The 19747-nt window shown below is 50.7% G+C and overlaps 1 protein-coding gene across 5 annotated transcripts in view; it reads right to left on the reverse strand.

The window, feature by feature from the left end:
* The window catches only part of Stk32b (serine/threonine kinase 32B), a 277224-nt gene extending 260660 nt beyond the window's left edge, over positions 1-16564 (reverse strand). For 3 of the 5 annotated variants that reach the window (XM_078021019.1, XM_078021021.1, XM_078021017.1), the window contains exon 1: positions 16169-16564. In XM_078021019.1, coding sequence (XP_077877145.1) covers positions 16169-16177 — 9 coding nt within the window. In that variant the 5' untranslated portion in view covers positions 16178-16564. The remainder of the gene's footprint in view (positions 1-16168) is intronic. The other 2 variants (XM_005318974.5, XM_078021018.1) reach the window with 2 other exon arrangements.
* Between the last annotated feature and the right edge of the window lie 3183 nt (positions 16565-19747).

A 19747-nucleotide genomic window follows, 5' to 3' on the forward strand; every position in this document is an offset into this window, starting at 1 on the left:
GGAACAGGTGAGCGTAGCCTCACCCAGGGGCTGTAGCAAGACACACCCATGCACGAGACACCGACCCTCGAACCAAGAAGGGTGGGGAAGCTCTGCCACATTTCTGTGACTGAGCGCCTCAGCACCCAGCCGGGGAGTGTGACCCAGTCACGTGTAAGGTTGGTCTCCCACAGTTTCTCAGTTAGAAAGCCATGTAGAAATTTAGAGTCACCAATTAAAAACTGGAGTTTGCAGGTTACAGGCTGAGCCTGCTAACAGCAACGTCATAAAAAGAGAAGGGCGAAGGAGGTGGTCAGCATATGGCACACCAGTGGATTTTAAAATAGATGTTACTTTCAACTCATTTCAAACCAACATGACATTTAGGAAACTCTGTCCAAAAGACCTCTGCCATGAAGTTACACCAGAATCCCTTCTCACCAACCATGAACAGATTAATGCATCCAGAAAGAGGACGCTGTGGGATAGTCAGCTTTCCGTCACTGTGATAACACAACTGAGAAAATCAAATTAAAGAGAAAAAGTGTTTTTACTCATCATTCAAGGTTTCAGTCCATAATCAGTTGGCCCCATTGCGTTGGGTCTGTGGAGAGGCAGAGCCTCCTGGGGGCTGGGGAGAGTTCATGACAAGCAGCTCACCTCCAGGCCCCCAGGAACCAAAGAGAACAAGGGCCAGAATCCCAATATCCCCTCAAACTCCTTCCTCCGGGCTCCACCCCTTAAAGGTCCCACAAGTCCCCAATATCCCCACAGACTGGTGACAATCCTTGAACACACAGGTTTTGATGGACATTTAAGATGCGAGCCACAGGGATATCAGAGGCACAAACCACGAAGCAAACCACATTGCCAATCGACACGCCAGGGCCTGATCTTGTACCTTCCTGGCCAAGAAAGGCAAATGATCATGAATTATATTTCATTTCTCTCCCTGATCTCTTCTGTCCTCTACATCATAGAGTTAAAGGAGCTGATGTAACAGAAGTTCTGCAAGATTTATAACCTGGATTTAAGACCACGATACCCCCAAAGACCACGATACCCCCAAAGATCAGAAGCATTTGTTATTTTCTGGGAGGAAACAAAATGCCAATACAAATCGCTTTCAAATGCAAATCCAGAGCCACCACAGTTCTGGTTAATGCTGGAAGGTGTGTTCTCCTAAAGCCCTTTGATTTCTCCTGCCAAGGTTGATGAAGTAATTACACTCTGGGGAGGAGGGTTAAGAAATGGTGTTGGAACTTATTAAATATTACATGCAGTGACTTTGAGATTTTGTTTGAAAAGTGGGCTTTAAAATAATTACATTTTTAATGGCATGTATAAATATCCTGCACCACTTTCGCCATCAGCAGAGAGTCCAGCGGCTGCACAGTTCCGTTGAGTTTGATGAGCTGCGCTGCCTACTGTGGGCGCTGAGTGCCGTTCTCCATAGGCTCCAGGGGCTAGAGGCTGGGGGAGCCTGTGTGGGGGCGTTTGTGTTAATGTGTGCGCTGGTGTGTTGTGACAGCGGGAACAGGGCACAAGCCTGCCAGCAAGGCCAACAGCGTGGCCATTAAGGAGCCTCCTCCCTCTCTTACAAAGTCTTCCAGCCCCAGTTCCCTCCCTGCCAGCCCAGCAGGATCTTTATAAAAATGAAGATCTGGTGGCCTCCTCTCAGGAGGAAGCTGAGTGCCGCCCAGCTCCCCCAGGAAGCACCCTGAGTGGCTCACAGAGCTCTACGGTCCCTGCTCAGTTGACACTGTGCTCTTCCGCCTTATCTCCAAGATTTTGCCTGCGAGCTCCCTATTCCCTCTGGTGCCTGTAGCACTGGGCACTTTTGCATGCCCTGGTGGCCCGGGATTCAGGGGGACCCACCACATGTGGAGGTTTGGCAAGACCCAGAGGGAGTGGATAGGTCAGCAGGATTCGTCTGCAGCTGAGTCACAGAGACAGAGGGAGAGAGAGAGAGAGAGAGAGAGAGAGAGAGAGAGTGTATGGGGCCTTAGGCAGCTGCACTCTGCCCCAACCAGAACCGCCCTGCTCCACACAGAAGCAGGCAGGGGTGCCCTAGACCACAGTGACCACAGAGCCCTGCCCCATGCTTTCTTGCTGGTCACTGACTTCACATCCACCTGTCCTGCTGGATCCAGATCTCGTCCATGACCTTGCTGCAACTCCATGCCTCTGTACGTCCAAATAAGGTCATGCTCTGAAGGTCAGCCTCCACTGCCGGGTACCCACAGTCTTTTCCTTCCAGCACCCGAGATGACAGGTCCCCTGAAGGACAGGGCTTCACGTCTAGCCCTCACTCACCCTGCATCCCCCATCTCTCCTCAAGGCTGCCAAGAAACTTTGTAAGAAAGGGCTCATGACTATGGAAAGGCCTGAGGGCCGCCAGCGTCCGCCAGCTGCAGAGCACGCCGTTCCATTCCCGGCGCCGGTTCCACATGACTAGCCCGAGTCAGGCTTCTAGAAATGGGTCCGCCTTCCTGACAGGGTGACAGGACTCTGGCAGAGCAGCTCTGAGGACAGAGTCCTCAGCACAGCCGTCGCCTAGGAGAATGGAAATGAGGAAGAGCCACCTGCCTGGTTGGAGGAAAGGGGGCGGGAGGAAGCCACGGCCATGGCCATCCGTCGTCCCTGGCGCATAAACAGCCCCCTTCTCTGCTCCTCCAAGCCCTGGTGTGGACCACCACCTCCTGAGCACCACACGCTGCTCCCCGAAGCCTCCACACACCTCCTCACTCCACCTTCACAACAGCCAGGAACCTCCCCAGCCTCATGAGGAAGACCCCGAGGCTCAGAAGCATTTCTCATTTAAAACAGAAATGCAAACCAAGTTCCACTGCAAAATCTCTGTTAGAGTAGTAGCCGCCAAGACGAGAAGAGCAAGGAGCAACAGCACAGGCAGCACGAGACTGTGGAAAAAAGTGAAAGCCACCTAATTCTGCAGGTGGGTGCAAATGGCTGAGTCTTGGAGAGACTGGCACAGGGACAGTGCATGTAAGCCATACAAAGGAAGTGAGGGCAGAACCACAGTTTTATCACCTGAGATGACTCAGTCCACGTCAACCTCCACAGGTATCAAGTGGCACTCACAGTACCTCCCTTTCACTGTTGTTCTAAAGATCGGACACCACGGGGCATGGAAAATGCCCACAGTAGGTGCTTATTAACTCCATTCTGCTTTCCCTTTCCCCAGGGTCTGTCCTTTAGGTACCAGGAAGTGACAGTGATTTTTCTTTGTCTTCTCTGACACTCTCAAGGGCAAGCAGGGACAATGGCAGACACTTTCTACAGTAGTGGGACCCTCAGGAGACACCTGAGAGCCACCGGGGTTCATGGAGGAGACACACATCAATGACATGTCACAGAAATAGCCGTGAAACCATTGTGTGCTGGATGTTGCAGGGAGCGCGTGGGGACTTGAGGGACTTAAGGGAGACTGGGCAGAGTCCAGGAGCCAGGTGAGGGCCTCTGAAGCAGGACCAGGGGGCTGCCACCAAGCTGATGGGCGGCAGGGATTCAGGCAGAGAGGAGAACAGAGGGCCAGGGCCTGGAGCAGGAGTGAGCATGGAACTTCCAAGAAAATAGGAGAGTCTGCGAGGTTGAGAGTGTAGCACCACCACTGACCGTGGGAGGCAGAGAGCAGCAGCTCTGCAGGACGGTGCCCTGGGGCGAAGACGGAGCGGAGACCCCCAGCATGCTGACCGACTTCACTCCTACAAGCCAGGAGACACTGTAGGTTCCAGGCCACGCAGGGCCTGGAAGACCATATGACAGTCTAACCTTTATTCTGAGTACACTGTGAGCCCTGGACACTGACCCGGCCACATAGGGACCCAAAGCTCTTCTGGCTGTTAGGTGGAGGATGTTTTGAAAGCACAAAAGGGTGTTCAGGGGGCCCAGTTAGCAATCCCCAGGGGGGTCCAAACAAGATGTGGCATTTAAATGAAGCGATGGCGGTGGGGCTGGAAGGACAGGCAGATTTGAGACGTTTAGGAAATAAAATTCAATCCAGCCGGGTGCCCAAGTGGATTTGTGGAAGCAAGGAAGAGGGATGCGTCCAGGAAAACCTGAGCTATCTTGGCCTCTACAACTGGGTGGACGAAGACCCTGTGCACGAGGCTGGCAAACTCCGGAAGACCGCGAGGGAGGCGCCGTCCTGTTGACTGGGGTGTCTTCGAGCCATCCGAACGCAATTAAAAATAGGAACGCAAGTTTGGAAACTAGAAGAGAAATACGAATTGAGGTCATAAGTTACTGAGTCACTGTCATATACGATTATGTGCCAGTTATTCATTGACTGTCCCTCACCTCCAAATCAAACTTGTCATGCTAGAGCTGGGCCCTGTGGATACGGCTCCTTTTGCAACTGCCAGTAGGGGGCGCAGGAGAGACCTGCAAGAGCAAGTGGAGGGAGGGGTTTCCTTCCTTCTTCCGGGGTGCATTCTCCACTTGACATCTGATAGATGGGAGGGAGGGTGCAGGCCTGCCAGCCCTCACCTCAGGGCCATCACCTGCGGCTAGTACCCTCTAGGAGGTTTCTCTGCCACCCAGTGCCCTGTCTGTCCCTCTGGTGACCATGCTTTTTCCCAAAGAGATGGACATCACAGCCTTGGGGGTGGGAGTCAGTGTGGGCCTTCTAAGTTTCTTTTCCTGCCCACTCTCTCCCAGCCCCCGAGGGAGTGGCCACCTTGCTGGAGCTGCTCCTGCTGGGCCCCCTAGCGCCCTCTTTGGTTTTGTTAGCAGTGGACCTTTTGACTGGTTGGCAGCTCTCTGAATCACAGTCTCCCCCTTTGAAATCTAGTGTGGCTCTGGGCTCTGCTGCACCCTGATGATACATAGAATGCATAGAAGTCGCCCAGATCACCTAAGAAGGCAGCAGAGAGCTAAGGAAGAGACCCAGGGGCTCAGTCTTAGACCCCAAAGCTTTGCTGCCAGGGAGAGAGAGGAGGCTGGCCTCGCAGAGATGAAGGACGAGCAGACGGAGGCGTGGAGGAGGCCCAGGGGCAGGCCCAGCTCCAGAAGCGGGGGACAGCAGAGCTTCACCAACCATTGAGCATACATCTCTAGGTAGAGGCTTTCTGGTCCATAAAAAGTAAACCACAAGAAAAGTTTAATGAATATGATCACATTAAAATGGATCCATGAGGTCAACAAGCATGATAGAGGACTTGAAAGGGGTCATCGCTTGTTGGCGAGCTCTGCATCACTTGGCCACTCTACCTAAACAGAACAACCAAGAGGAAGAAACGTCTGTTTGGCCCACAGTTCAGCGTTTCAGTTCATGGTTGGCTGGCCCCACTGGTCTGGGCAGAGGTGAGGCAGAACGTCACCGCGTCAGGGTGTGAGGGACAAGAGCTGCTCAGTTTAGGGCAGCCAGGAAGCAGAGAGAGCTTGAGTGCAAGAAGCCAGGCACAAGAGACAATCCCAAGGGCACACCTAGTCACCTATTTCCTCCAGCCACGCCCTACCTTCCTAGAGGTACTACCCATTGATCCATTCAAAGGATTAATCCATCAAATGGCTTAATCCATTGATTAGGTCACAGCTCTCATAATCTGATCTCTTCACCTCCCCAAATTCCTGCATTGACTCACACATGAGCTTTCTGAAACACCATTAAACCCTAACAATCCCAAAACAGGAGCAAATACCTGTAACATGTAACTGACAGAGATGTGCAATCTAGAATATGTAAAGAACTCCACAAATCAAAAAAGCAGAATTATAATAGGAAAAAACTATCAAAGCTGTGAACAGGCCTTTGAAAGGAGAAACATCCCTGGAAACCAAATACAAGAAGAAACTTTAACCTCATTAGTTAGGAAATGAGTTTAAACCAAAAACAAAATACCTTTTTATGGTCATTCAATTGGAAAATATGAAAAAGTCAAAGATAAAAAATATTGGCAAGGCCATACATGAATGTAGTCCTGTAGAGAAGCCAGTAGCCACGGTGGCTTTTGAGTGCTTTAAAGACAGCTAGTCAACAGAGACATGCTCTGTAAGTGTAAAGTTCAATTTCAAAGATTTAGTATTAATAAAAGGATATAATATAGGTGACTGTATGACCAATGTGATTCTGCAATCTGAACAATCAGAAAAATGAGAAATTATACCCCAATTGATTCAGATGTATGAATTACCAAGATCATTGTAATATCAGGTGTAGCTAATAAAAAATAAAATAAAAATAAATAAATAAATAAAGGATGTAATTATCTCATTAATCATTTTAAACTTCATTTGCACATTGAAATGATAATATTTTAGGTATTTTTGACTAAATGACATATATCATTAGATTTTGGGTCACCTCTTTCTTTCTAATTTTATAATAGCACTTCTAGAAAATGCAAAAATACCTATGTGGTTCATGTTTAATTGATGGAATCTAATGTCTATAAAACCGTGCTAATGAACAGGAATGGCTGGCATAGATTGTCCAGGTGTAAACTCATCCTACCTCTCAGCAAAACACCTGTCATTAGTTCGGAAGCTGCACGTGTAGCCACTCCATGAACCTGCAGTTCTCGCTTGTTACACACCCTAAAGAAGCCTTGCATACGAGCATCAGGACACATACACAAGATTGTTGAGAGTTCGTTGTCCGTGATCCTCAGAACAGATGCCATGTGAATATCCAGTGTTGGAGGAAAGGGTAAGTGCACTGGGGATAGAGACGTGATTGGAACTAGAGCACAGCAGTGTGGGTGGATCTTAGAAATCCAATCTACAGAAAAAACAACAAGCTCTGGAAGAATACATAAAACATGCTACCATCTTTATAGATTTCAAAACGACACAAACTAAACTCCGTATTGCTTAAGAACGAGAAAGCATGGGGAAAGGGAAGGAGTTAGGGAGCAGGTCCAGGAAGCGATGATTGGATTGGGCGTGATCTATTTCTTTAGTTAAGTGATGAGTTCGTGGGTGACTTAATTTTACACTCAAGGGGAAAAAAACCTCACCTTTTTCTGCTATTTTTAAGAACAAAAAGATCACAATGACCCTCATCAGAACTGTTTCCCTAAAATGCTAAAGAGAAGCCAGATATAGGGGTTTGAGGGATGAGTTGTTGAGAAAGTTAGGGCACAAGAGGAACTGGTCTTGCATGACGCACGGCTGTGAACAGGAGGACTGCTGGGTGGGAAAGGCCAGAGGCACAGGCATCGGGAGAATGCACTCTTACAGTGGAAAGCTCCTTCCTGGTGATAGGCATTATTGATAGACAGGGGCGTCTGCTTCTGGTGAAGTGGAGCATTTTTGGTCAACCTTCCTTCTAACAGGAGCTGTAACTGTTCAAAACCGATACTTGAAGAAATTGCTTAAGAAAGAAATTGCAGGCCAAACACCCAGAGAAAGGAAGCTCAAAGAAGTGGGCCAGCATTGGGGGCCATCTGTCCTCCAGGGGCATCTGTCAAGTCTGAGAGGCCGAGAAGCCAAGCAGGTTTGGAAGCCCCCACAGACTGTGGGGGGGAGCAACTGTAAACATCCCAGTCTGCCAAAGAGAAGGCACGTGTCCCCGCCTTCCTTTAAGGACCCCAAGGGACTAGACCGCATCGTGGGAATCAGTGAATTAGAGTTAGTCCAGCCTCGTGGGCTTTCAAACACCTGGATCCTTGTGAGGATTAAGAGGAAACATGAATCCTAGCCCCCGTAGCAGAGCTGCCTACAAAAAGCAAAAGGGAACCCTTTCTTGAGAAAACATCACTCAAAGCCTCAAATTGTCTCCACTGCGTCCTGTAGAAGGCACAGCAGGATGAACGTGCACACCACACAGAGGAGAGAATGAGCTCCGTCTAAAGGGAGACAACAGACAATAAAATAGACCCGAATAACGGAACTGTCCAACCTGTCTTCAAAGGAACTTGGTAAGCATGCTTACGGAATTAAAAGGGAAGTTGTGAGAATTTCATCAGGGAATTAGAGACCATTAATGAGAGGACAAACTGAAAATTCTAGAGCTGAAAAGGACAATAATTAATGTTAAGAACTTAATGGTTGAACTGAGCAGCAGAAAGGCAGACTTGAAGTGATGAAAAAATAAGTTCGTCAGAAGGAAACATTCAAATTATATATAGACAAGGAGAGATAAAAGGGCAGAAACCATACTGTCGGAGCCACAAGGTGGCATAGTGATAAGGCATAATATCTGTGCAGTTTGAATTTGACAATGTGAAGAGAAAGAGAATATATCAGAAGCAATGTAAAAAATAAAGCATAAAAGTCCTCCACACAGTGGACTAACACGACACTAAGCCACCGATTCAAGAAGCGCTAACGGCAAGCAGAAAACAGGCAGAACATCACACCTGTGCTCCCTGTGGTTAGATTCCTGAAACAGAATGCAAAATCTGAAAAACGGCTGGGCAAGAAAGACATGAGAGCTCAAAAGGAACAAAAAGTAGTACTGATAGTTGTCTTTTAATCATAAACAAGAAGAACGAAAGACTAGAAACACAGCCAGAAAAATAGTCATTCCTGAAGTCTAAATAGAGACATTTTCAGACAAACGGGAGTTGAGAGAAGTCGGCACCATTGCATACACTAAAGGAAATGCTAAAGAAAACGCTTCAATCAAGAGGAAATGATTCCAATGGAAACTTGTAAATGAACTAAGGAATAAAGAATAGGATCTATGAAAAAAATATGATCCATGATCTGATACTGTCTCAGAAACCTAGAAAAAGAACATAAATTAAATCAGACAAGTAAACAGAAGAGAACGATTAAATTTAGAGCAGAAATCAGGGAGTCAGAAAGTAAATAAATAAGAATTAAAGCTGAAAACTGTATTTAAATTCAAAAGAAGGGCTGATAAACCACACAAGACCCATCAAGAAAAATAAACAAAAAAATAGATGAAAATTAGCAAAATCAGAACTGAAAAAGGAGAAATCACTACAGATACTACAAACTAGGGAAAAGATGGTAAGAAGATACTATGAACGATGTCAGGCCAATAGAAACTTATCAATAATAGGAGTCCTTCGCAAACCTTCCAAAAAATACCAAGCCACAGGATACTTCCCAATTCTTTTAAGGAGGCCAATAAACCTCCTTAAATTAATGATCTGAAAACTTGATAAAGCCATCAGAAATGTGTCATTTCTTCCTGCTTACTGGAAAAGTTTAGGGACGATCATTATTATTTCTAACATTTGAGAATTCACTGAGGAAGACATTGAAGTCTAGACTTTTCGTCATAGCAAAGCTTTATTACAGATTCAATAGGAATTCAGCTATCGAGTTTTTCTCATATTTAAGTTCTCTTCTTGTTATTTTCAGTAAGTTGTGCTTTTTCAAGTGTAGTGACATCCTGGTCATAATATCTTCCCATGAAGAAAGTTATCCACAAAATATTAGCAAATCAAATTCAACAATATACCACATCTGACCAAGTGAGGTTTACCCCAATAATGAAAAGTTGATTTAACCTTTGAAAACCAATCAGTACAACAATCATTCTGAACAGAAAAAGAAAAGTTCACGATCATGCCAATAGAGGCAGAAAATCATTGCTTCAATTCAACCCCCATTGATAATTTTAAAATCTCAGTAGATCAGGATAGAAGGAAATTTTGTTGATAGGATAAAGTGTATATACAATAACACCACCACTAACATAAACTTAAACCATAAAATAGGGAATGCTTTCTGCTTGAAGGAGGGCTGATTTTGGTTCGTGTACCAGTCAGGATAGGCTAGGGTATGCTTTGGTAACAAGCAACCCCAAAACTCAGCAGCTTAAAGCAGCAAAGGTTGGTCACCTGTGCCACATTCCACTGTGGACTGCAAGGTAGAGGGTATGACCTCTGTTCTATGTCCTCACTCTGAGAACTGGGCTGAAGTAAGTTCCACCATGTGGGTCTTTGTGGTTGTCCTAAGGTAGAGAGAGATGAGTGACATGCACCCTAATTACTTTGCCCAACATATGACGTGTATCCCCTCTGCTCACTTCAGTCAAAGAGATTCACGTGGGCCCCTAACTTCAAGGGGACAGGGATGTATGATCACTTTTGTATGCATGGAAGTAAAAGTGAGCAAGATGTTGGTGAACAAAGGTAATATTCCACATTCATGGACCTTTTATATTAATGATTGCCCAGAGGACTTCTGTGAGCTGGGCCAGGTGCCAAAACAGCCATGAATAAGGACACAGGGACACTCCCAGGGGGTCCAGGGCTGGTAACAACACTGCCCTCCACGTTTTCCTCTCCTGGCTCTGGCTCAGAGAATTGCCTCAGTCTAAACAGTAGTTTTAGTCAGCTGTGTCACCACTGAGACGAAAGGACCCAACCAGAAGATACAGGGGAGGAAAAGTTGATTGGGGGCTCACAGTTCCAGGGAATCAGGATGGAGGGAATGATACAGTGTCTACTCAATGACAACGCCACTCACATGGTGCAAACCATAAAACAGGGAATGCTTGTCACGGTCCAGAGACAGCTGGCTCCTTCCTTGGGGCTTGAGGTGAGGCAGAGCATCATGGCGGAAGAGCATGGTGGAGGGAAGCCGCTCACATAGTGATGAGTAAGCAGAGAGAGACTCCACTCTCCAGACACAGATATATACCCCGAAGCCACACCCCACCTGCCTCTAGGCACCACCCACTAATCCCATGGGGGGGGGTGATCCTCTGATTGGGTAAGGCGCTCACAACCCTCGCGTTTCTCCTCTGAGCCTTCTTGCATTGTCTCACGGTCAGCTTTTGGGGGACACCTCATCTCATCCATAACAACAGTCTTCACCTCCCGGGTAGCTCAGGTTTGCCGTTCTCCCTGGGCATCCTCACGGGCTCATCCTCACTACCTTCTGAACTAGTGCGGTCATTAGGGTGGAAGGCACCAAGGCTCTGGGTAGGACAGTGTCTGCATCTGGAGGTGCCTGCTCTGTTCCTTCCAGTTCTCTCAGGAACACGTCTAGGCTCAGTGCCAGCTTAAGCTGTTTGACTCCCCCAATACTGATCCTCCTTCTCTCAAGGCCTTTGACCTTCCCTGAAGCCTCCACATGATTCTGCCTCCATCCTGACACCAGTTCATCCCCATTGGAGAGCCATCTCCCACCAAAGCAAGGATTTGGTCTGTCCCAGAAATGGGGGAAGCCTCTGCCGTCCCTCTCAGCGGGAAGAGGTCAGTATCCAGGGTCATGAAGCGCAGGACTCTGACGGTGGCCAGTCCTTCCAGGCTGCTGAGCAGGGGTGCCCCGTGGGTTCTCTGAGCACCAGGACAGGGGGCTGCCAAGCTGCTGGCAGGGTGGGGCCCCTTCTGCAGAGTTGAATCTCTGCTCCAGCAGCTTTCAATATGGAAATTGGGGGACAGGAGCAGAAAGGCCATTCTGGTCTCAATCCGAGTGCATGATCTCCAAACAAAGTTCACTGGTAGCAAATCTGAAATGTCTTCATTTCTTAATAGTTTCAGAAACAGGAATGCAGGAAATTGGCCCCTGGGAAGTGGTTGCTTTCATCTTTCATTAAAAAAAAATAGTTGCCATGTGCTTTCAGTGGCCCTGTTCTAGCTTTGCAGATGCAAAAATTAAAAAAAAAAAAAAAAAAAAGATAAAAAGTAAGTGCTGCTCTTAAGAGGCCCAGTCTAGTCAGAATGTGGACATTGACATCACCTGGATGTCAAAAGTTCCCCCAGGGCCCACATGGGAAAGTTGCCCACGGTGGGCTGCTGGGAGATGGTGGGGCCTGGTGGGAGGTCTTTAGGTTGTTCAGGGTTTATCTGTGAAGGGATGGTGGGACCATCTCCCCTTCCCACTCATTTACTTCCTGGTCATGAGGTAAGTGGTTTTCCTCCACCACACATTCCTAAAACAACAGGACCCACCAAACATGAATGGAAAACTCCAAAACTGTGAGCCAAAAAGAGACTGTTTTTCTTTATACATTGATTATCTCAGGTATTTTGTTATAGCAGTAGAAAACTGATTAACACAACATGGAATCAAAAAAATTGAATGAGATAAGACATTAAATGTCACAATCTGTGTTCCAAAGAACACAGCCATAACAGGTCTGGAGTGAGTGGGCTCTTTGTTTTTATCTGCCTGCCAGCAGTATGCACCTGCCCTCTATTGATATTCCAGTATTCTTTAGGAAATTTTTTAACATAGACCCTTAATCCAAATACCTTGAGTAAAACCCACTCCACTGCTTGAATTCAAGCATGGCCTGTGATCCAGCTTGGCCAGTAGGGACTTTCTGTCTCCCAGGTTACGGTGATCAGTTCAAGAATGGCCCAAGACCTAATCAGAACCAATAAGCAGTAACCCTGGGACGCTCTCGGAGTTACTATGAGAAAGATGATCTCTTCACCCTCTGAGAGGAGGCTGGGAGCCTGGAGGTGGGGGGTGGGGGTCTCCTGAGGGGAGAGAGCCTGTGCGAGAATAAAACTCAGAAAGGAGAGCAAAGAATCCAAGGCACAAGATTCCTAATGTGATTCGGGACTGTGTCCGGCTGCGGCTGATGAGATTGGCATCTTCATTCATTCACTTGCCAAAAACCTCCCGGGCACCTCTCACATCCCAGGTGTTACTTGGGGCCTTGGAGGTAGAGCAGGGATAAATCCCGCCAGACCCCTGTCTTTTAAAAGGCTGTAATGCTTTAAGGGGAGGCACTGCCGTAGGACCTCTGCTTCATGCTGTTGTTCAAGATTGCTCAGTGCTCTAGCTGAGCCACCTCCCACCCTCTCTTCCATTTGTTTGTTTCTGCGGTGCTGGGGATTGAACCCAGGGCCTTGCGCCTGCGAGGCAGGTACTCCACCAACTGAGCCATGTCCCCAACGCTCTTTTTATTTTCTATTTTGAGACAGAGTCTTGTTAAGTTGCCTGAGCTATCTTCAAATTTGCCATCCTCCTGCCTCAGCCTCCCGAGTAACTGGACAAAATCCCCGCGTTAAGGCACTTGAAACTGAGTTGGGAAGAGACCACACTAAGAAACCAAGTAATAAACACCGCTGGATGGTGAGACTGCCACCAAGAGAAATGAAGGAGGAAGGGGTGGGGGTGTGCCCACAAGAGAACCCCAAGGAGGTGAGAGAGGGCTGTGGGGGGAAGCCTCAGGCAAGAGGAGCAGGGGCCAGCAGCAGGGGGCCAGGGAGCAGGGGAAGGCAGGAGGGCTGGGGACAAGGAGGGAAGTGAGGTCCCCCAGGGCAGGGTCTCATGGGCGTCTGCAAGGGCTTCCTCTGTTATCCTCCCCTTAATGTGCGCTGCACCTGGGGCCAGGGGACTGGGAGGCCCTGGGGGAACAAGCAGAGGCGGGATGGAGTGTGACGGGCGTCTTACAGGTCACCTGCTGCTTCATTGAGGTGACTCTGAAGAGGGTGGGGGCCAAGTGAGGAGCCTAGGGAAGGAGGCTGTGGGAATGATCTAAGCAGGCGAGGTGGCCGCAGCTTGAAGCAGACCCGCGGTAATGAAGGGGGTGAGGACAGGCAATCAGTTCCCTTAACAGCACTTCATGTTGTTTTTCTGTCATTTGCAAGTCAAGGAGGCTCCGCCACTGCACCCCGGTCCACCTGACTCAGACACCATCCACAGAAGAACGCTGGTATTTTATGCACCACTAAGAAGCCATGGCGCCACTTAATCTATGACATGATTCTTTCTCATCGATGACAGAGCTCTGGCCAGCTTGTTACCTGGTGTTAGCAGAACAGCGGTGCTCACGCTGGGCTACACCGGGCCCTAAGAGTGGAGATGGCCAAGGCACAGTTAGGCAATGGAGAATTTTCAGCCGTGGCTTGGTATTAAAGTACTTACAAATCAGACTGTCTCAGGTGCTTGCACCTCCAGCCACCTGATGGCTACAGTCTGGGAGCATGCACATTCCTCGGGCCACATCACTTCCCTGCCTAAACCTTTCAGTGGCTCCAGAATGCCCACAAGTTCAGGTCTGAGCACTCTTTCCTGGTCACCAGGCCTGTTAAGACTGGGCTGGCATTTCAGGGGCATGTCTTGTACCTTCCGGCCTCACAGTCCACACTGCAGCAGGATCAACCACCCCCAGGCCTGGAGTCCAGCCACGCTGACTCTTCGCCTCTGCCTTGGCACATTCTGTTCCCTCCTCTGGAAGCTCCCTTCCTCTTCCACCAACCACCCCTTTCCCTGGGTACCTCCTGCCATTTCTGCAAGACTGAAATCTAAAAGGAGCAGTTCTCTGACTTCTTCCCCCTCCTCCCAGGGCTAGGGATCTTTCATCGGCACTATGTTCCTGGCATCCAGTACAGGGGTGGGTGCAGGAAAAAATGACCGGTGAATGCTTGTGAAATTAATGAACCTGTTGGTGACGAACAGCATGGTTTATTTGCACAGGGAAATATGTGAGAAAGACGCGGGCTAAAGCAATCAAGTTAATGTTTCACGGGGCTGGGGAGTCCAACCTTGTATTTCAACCAGCACCAAAGTACGCAGCTAGCTGAGGCTCAATCCACTTTCAGAATGAGGAACCCCAGCGGAAAAGCACAAGGTTGTGCACCAGACATAAGTATTTTGTCAATAAATACTTTAGAGCACATTTTCTGGAATAAAATATAGAGATAGTTGTCAATATAAAGGCAGGAATGTTCTCTGCAAAAAAAAAAAAAAAAAAAGAGAGAGAGAGAGAGAATGAAAGGAAGAAAAGGAAAGAGGCTTAGAAAACTACCCACAGCATGACCTTGACCCAGGCTAGAACCACGAACCCTTAAACCTGAGGGTGGTACTACACCATGTCCAAACTCCTCCCAGGACACACGAGGGCTCACTACCTCTCCTCTGCCGCCAGCTCCTACTCGCCCATACTCTAGCCTCAACACCAGGAAGAGCTGAGGCCCCCAACCCTAGCTGGCCCTCACTGCCCTCACCACCACAGAGGGTCATTCAGTTTCACCAGATCAGGAACCCCGACGAGGAAGGACCCAGGGCCCGGCGCAGCAGCACCGGCTTAACTGACACTGACGTGCCCACCTATCCTTTCCAGAGGGGCTGTTCTGGGGGCATCTGAATAGCACCATGGCCTGGGCAGCCCTAGAATCCACGGGCTATGTGCACACAAGCCTGCCCCCTGGGCAGTGATGACCAAGCACAGATCTCAGGACAGACTGTCCAGCCTCAGAGCCAGCTGCTCTGCCTAACCATGACTGCCCTCTGTTATACACAGACAACCAAGTACAGTCCCGTGGGGAGCTACACGGGCCTGGTGAACACCCAGGCAGTGCCTGGCACCCAGCAGGCTCCAGGTCTTAGGTCTGATTTGGGGAACCAGGGAGATGGGTCAGCACAATAGGAAGCAGCCACAGTGGGGCAGCTCTGGGCTGCCTGCACTTAGGAGGCACTTTGCTCTTGGTTAAGCTCCGAGCAGCTCCGTCAGGGCACGTGGAGGTTCTGTAATTCTCCTCTCACAGGTGAAGGAAATGAGCTTCAGAGAAATTAGATAAGTTGCCCAGGGCCACACAGCATTGGAAACAAAGTTCTGCTATGGCCAAATACACAGCTATGTCCACCTGAGCCTCAAGGCTCCAGAGCCCTGGAGTCTGGAAGAGGCTGGGCAGCCTACCCAATTCCTTGACCAGGGAGGCTGCCGCTAGGACGCCCTCCTCAGAGCCCTGGAGTTTAGCCAAGAAAGTTTCCTTAAGCTGCCCTGGAAGGCTAAAGAGAGCAGCCTCCGCTGTGCCAGGGGCGAGGGGCTGCGCGCGCTCACACGCTCACACACACACACACACACACACACACACACACACACACGTGTGCGCGCGCGCACACACGATACAGCCCGCCCACCCAGGCCACTTTCTTCTGCTTCCAGCTCTGAAGGCGATCTGGGCTCCTGGAGCCCAAGCCGGAGCAACCTCCGGAGCAACCTCTGGACTCGCCCATGAAGCCAACTCTCCCATTTACACCCCCAGTGGAGGCTTGGGTTCCACTCCCCCCCACCCCGGAATCTGCAGCCCCAACCCCAGACTCAGGCCCGTCCCAGCCCCTCAAGGGTACCCAAGGCATAGGGCTTGCCTCGGTAGAAGCCCAGCGCTTGGCACAGGGCCCAGCGCACCGCTGGCGCGCGGCGACTTGGCTGCGCCCGGGACCCCGCGCCCAGCTGCGGCGTGTGGCACCCAGCAGGCGCTCGGCGAAGGATGGCGGAGGAAGGGATTCCCGGCCCACGCCCGAGCGTGGCGGGGAGCGGCGGCTGGTGGCCTCTTACCTTCTTCATTCTCGTCAAACACGGGGGGCTTGTGGGAGTGGTTCCCGCCCATATTCCGCCGCGGCGGCCGCCGCTGCTACATGCCCGGCCGCGGAGATGTGGGGTGCGGGATGCTCGCAGGGATGCGGGGTGAGGGATGCGGGATGCGCTGGGAGCGCCCAGCCCAGGTTGGAGCAGCGCGCCGAGCCAGAGGGGGCCGAGAGCCGTGCAGGGGCGGGGACCGCGCCGCCGCGCCCCCTGCTCCCAGGCGCCCCCAGGGCCGCGCTTTCCCCCGGCTGTGCCTAGCACCAGCGCCGGTGTGGGAACCCGGGGACTCCCCGCGCCTGGCCACCGTGCCGCGCGGCCGCCGGCTGCAGAGGGCGGGAGACGGTGGCGGCGGGGGCGAAGGAGAAGGAGGAGAGGGAGGGAACCGGCGACGACCGTACGGAGGGGGCGCGGCGTTGGGCGCAGCCCGGGGCGGCCGGGGAGGGGCGGGGACCACGACTGGGCGCACGCCCCGGGTCGGGCGCGGACACCAGGCTGGAGCCGACGGCCGGAGGAGGTCGGCAGGACGGCCGCTGTCGGCGGTTAGTGTTCTGAGCACCCACTACCCGCCAGGGCCAAGCCCTTTGTAAGCCACCCCAGATCTCCTCTCAACAGCCCAAGAGTTAGAAACCATTGCTCCACGTTAGAGCTGGTGGGCTGAGTTCGGGGTTGGGGGGCTCTCCATCCCAGGCCCCCCCCAGGTGTCGGGCCTGGGACGCAGCAGCAGTCGGTGGACCTGATCGACAACAGGCGGGTTTACTCTTTGTGTTTTTCTAGATACGTAATGAATGAAAAGTGCAGCCTAGACCCTCCAGGGCCTCGGCTGGCCCCTCCTTGTACATCAGGAAACTAAGCCCGAGACACTGGCGCTTTGCCCTGATCCGTCCTCTCTGGGAATGGCCGGGCGTAGACCTCGGGATTCCCCCAAACTGTGCTGCCTTGGTGGCCGATTTGGAGGCGGGGGTTCTGGTCTAGGTGCCTGTGCAGCGCAGGTGGGAGAAAGGCGCACCGGGGACAAAGGTGCCCAAGGAGTGGGGTGAGACCCGTGCACCCTGAGGCTTGCGGGGCGGGAGTGAGCGGGCACCGGCTCCGAGCACGCTCCCTGAGCGCAGGCTGGTACCGGTGCCGCGCTGTGCTATCCGCTCTCCGCGAGGCCTGCCTGAGATTTTTGGCCACATCCTGCCATCTGCTGGGCGCCTGGAGCCACTGTCCGTGCTTTGGTAGAAAGCAGCGGTTCTTTTTGTCTTCCCATCATCCTCTTTATCCCCACCTGGGTGTGTGTCTGTAGGACTCTCTCCCCTAGTCCACCCCCCCACCCCAGTCCCCCTGCTCCTTTCCCCTCCTATTTTCTCCCTCTTCCCCTCTTTCCTCCTTTCACTCTCAGAAAGTGACTCAGACATGGCTCTCTAAGGCTGCTAAAAACATCCAGGGACAATAAAATGAGCTGAACTTGGAGCCAGCCCCATGCAGCAGGTTCCAGCCCAGGTTTTAGTCCTCCTTTGCAGACTTCAGCCTTGGAGTTCTCTTCTGTGGAATGGGGTGGTGATGCCAGGGCTGCTGTTAGGGCTGTATAGGCCAAAGAGCAGGGCACAGTGCCCGGCATGGAAAAACTGATGGATAAATATGTCTACTGGCAAGCACTGATGATGTGTCCAGCCTGCACCAGGCCATGCGCTGACAAAGGGGACCCTCATGAGGCAGAGGAGGAACATGGATAGGCACTGGGCTGGGCTTTCTTCCACTCTCCAGTAGGTAAACTTGAGTAGGTCTTTTAACCTTTTCTGGCTTTAGTTCCCTCATCTGTAAAATGGGGCTAATAATAGCACCTCCCCTTCCCGAGGGTTTTTATGAGGAATAAGTGAATTGATGTTGGTCCTTGGAACACAGTAAGCACAGCTCAAGCATCAGCTGTTATCCTCAGCAACAAGCTACTGTGTAAATTGTGCCAGTTGCTTAGTGTTTTCTCCTTTCCCTGACCTGGCTCTGCTGTCTGGGAGCAAGTGACTGGGCCACTTCAGAGATGTCACAGCACTTCCACCATGCCCCACACAAGAGTTGACCAAGAACAAGACACCGGATGCAGACCTGAACCCCACATGCATCCAGAAACAGCTGCAGGTTCACAAGCAAGAAAAATGTGTGCTCTTATAAGCCACTGAGATGGGGGGGGGGGTTGTTTTGAAGCATTATCCCAGAAATAGCTGACAGATACATATGTGAAATTAAGAGCCGTGCACACCAACAAAGATTCTGAATGTAGTTTGTGCTGTGGTTGAAGGAATCCCAGCAGGCTTGGGGACAGCAAGGGTACCAGCCCTAACTCTGAGAGACCAGGAAGGCAGAGGGACCCCAGGGACAGATTTAGTACCGTTTCTTGCCCTTTCCGCTTTCCAGCATTTTCTACACATGTTTCGTGGCCACTCAGGTGATGAGCCGGGCTCTGCCTTTGTGAAGTCTAGTGTTTAGAAGTTCTGGACAAGCCTGAGAGCATGTTGGGTAGCATGTGGGGTAGGGATTGGGTGAACCCAAGGCTAGGAGGGTCAGGGGAGACCCCAGAACTACACCTGGGGTCAGAGGGGCTTCCCAGGAGAAATGGTATTTGAGCTGATGCTGGAAGGCAGGGAGGAATCTGCTTGGAAAGAAGGGGGTGCCCACACAGTCCCCCAGGCCAAGAGAGGAGGGCCCTTCATAGCAGCTGGTAGAAGCTTGGGTGGTCTGTAAGGATCCCACGCCCTCTCTGTGCAGAGCTCTGTGCTAGAACTGCATGGGCACTCAGGCTTGGCAAGCCCTCTGCTCCTCTGCATGTTTATAGATGATGTGCCAGGCCCTGGTCCTGTGGGTGTCTTCTATGCATTACCCCTTTATAACCACACAAGACCTGGCAGGCAGGTGTTATCAATATCCTGGGCCGAGGGAGACTGAGTCACCAAAAGGCTATGTTAAGGGCAAACGGCTGAGAAGGGAGGAATCTGAGATTCAGGATCAGCAATGGAACATACATAGCAACCTACCAAAAGGACATAGGTGGTCATCCAAAATGCAATCATGGCCCTTTCTAGAGTCGTAAAAACTCAGATTTTTAAATTTTCCTTTTTAAGTGCCTTTGTATCATTTTACATATTATTTCAATCATTTTTTAAATCAATGAAAATTTCACTTTGAAAAAAAAAATCTTTGGACACTAACCCATCCTGATTTTTTAAGGCATGAGTCACCGTTTCTTGCCAGTCAGAAGGGCAGTGCGGTTGCCCACGGTTTGCAGATAGAGACAGGGAGGCTCTGGGAGACTGGTGGCTGGTCCTGAATGCCACAGTTACTGTCTTCTCTTCCCAGGCGGCTGTAACAAGTGAGCACACACTTAGTGGCTGGAAACAACAGAAATTTACTGTCCTTGTTCTGGAGACCAGAAATCCAAAATGAGCCCCTGAGCAGGCTGGTCTCCTCTAGACAGCGTCAGGGAGGATGGGCTCAGGCCTCTTCCAGCTTCTGGGGGCTGCAGATGGTCCTTGGTTGGGCCTCAGGACTCTGCTCTCTGCTGCTGGCTTCCTGTGGCCC

Source organism: Ictidomys tridecemlineatus, chromosome 9, assembly GCF_052094955.1.
Source record: "Ictidomys tridecemlineatus isolate mIctTri1 chromosome 9, mIctTri1.hap1, whole genome shotgun sequence".
Classification (NCBI taxonomy): Eukaryota; Metazoa; Chordata; class Mammalia; order Rodentia; family Sciuridae; genus Ictidomys; species Ictidomys tridecemlineatus.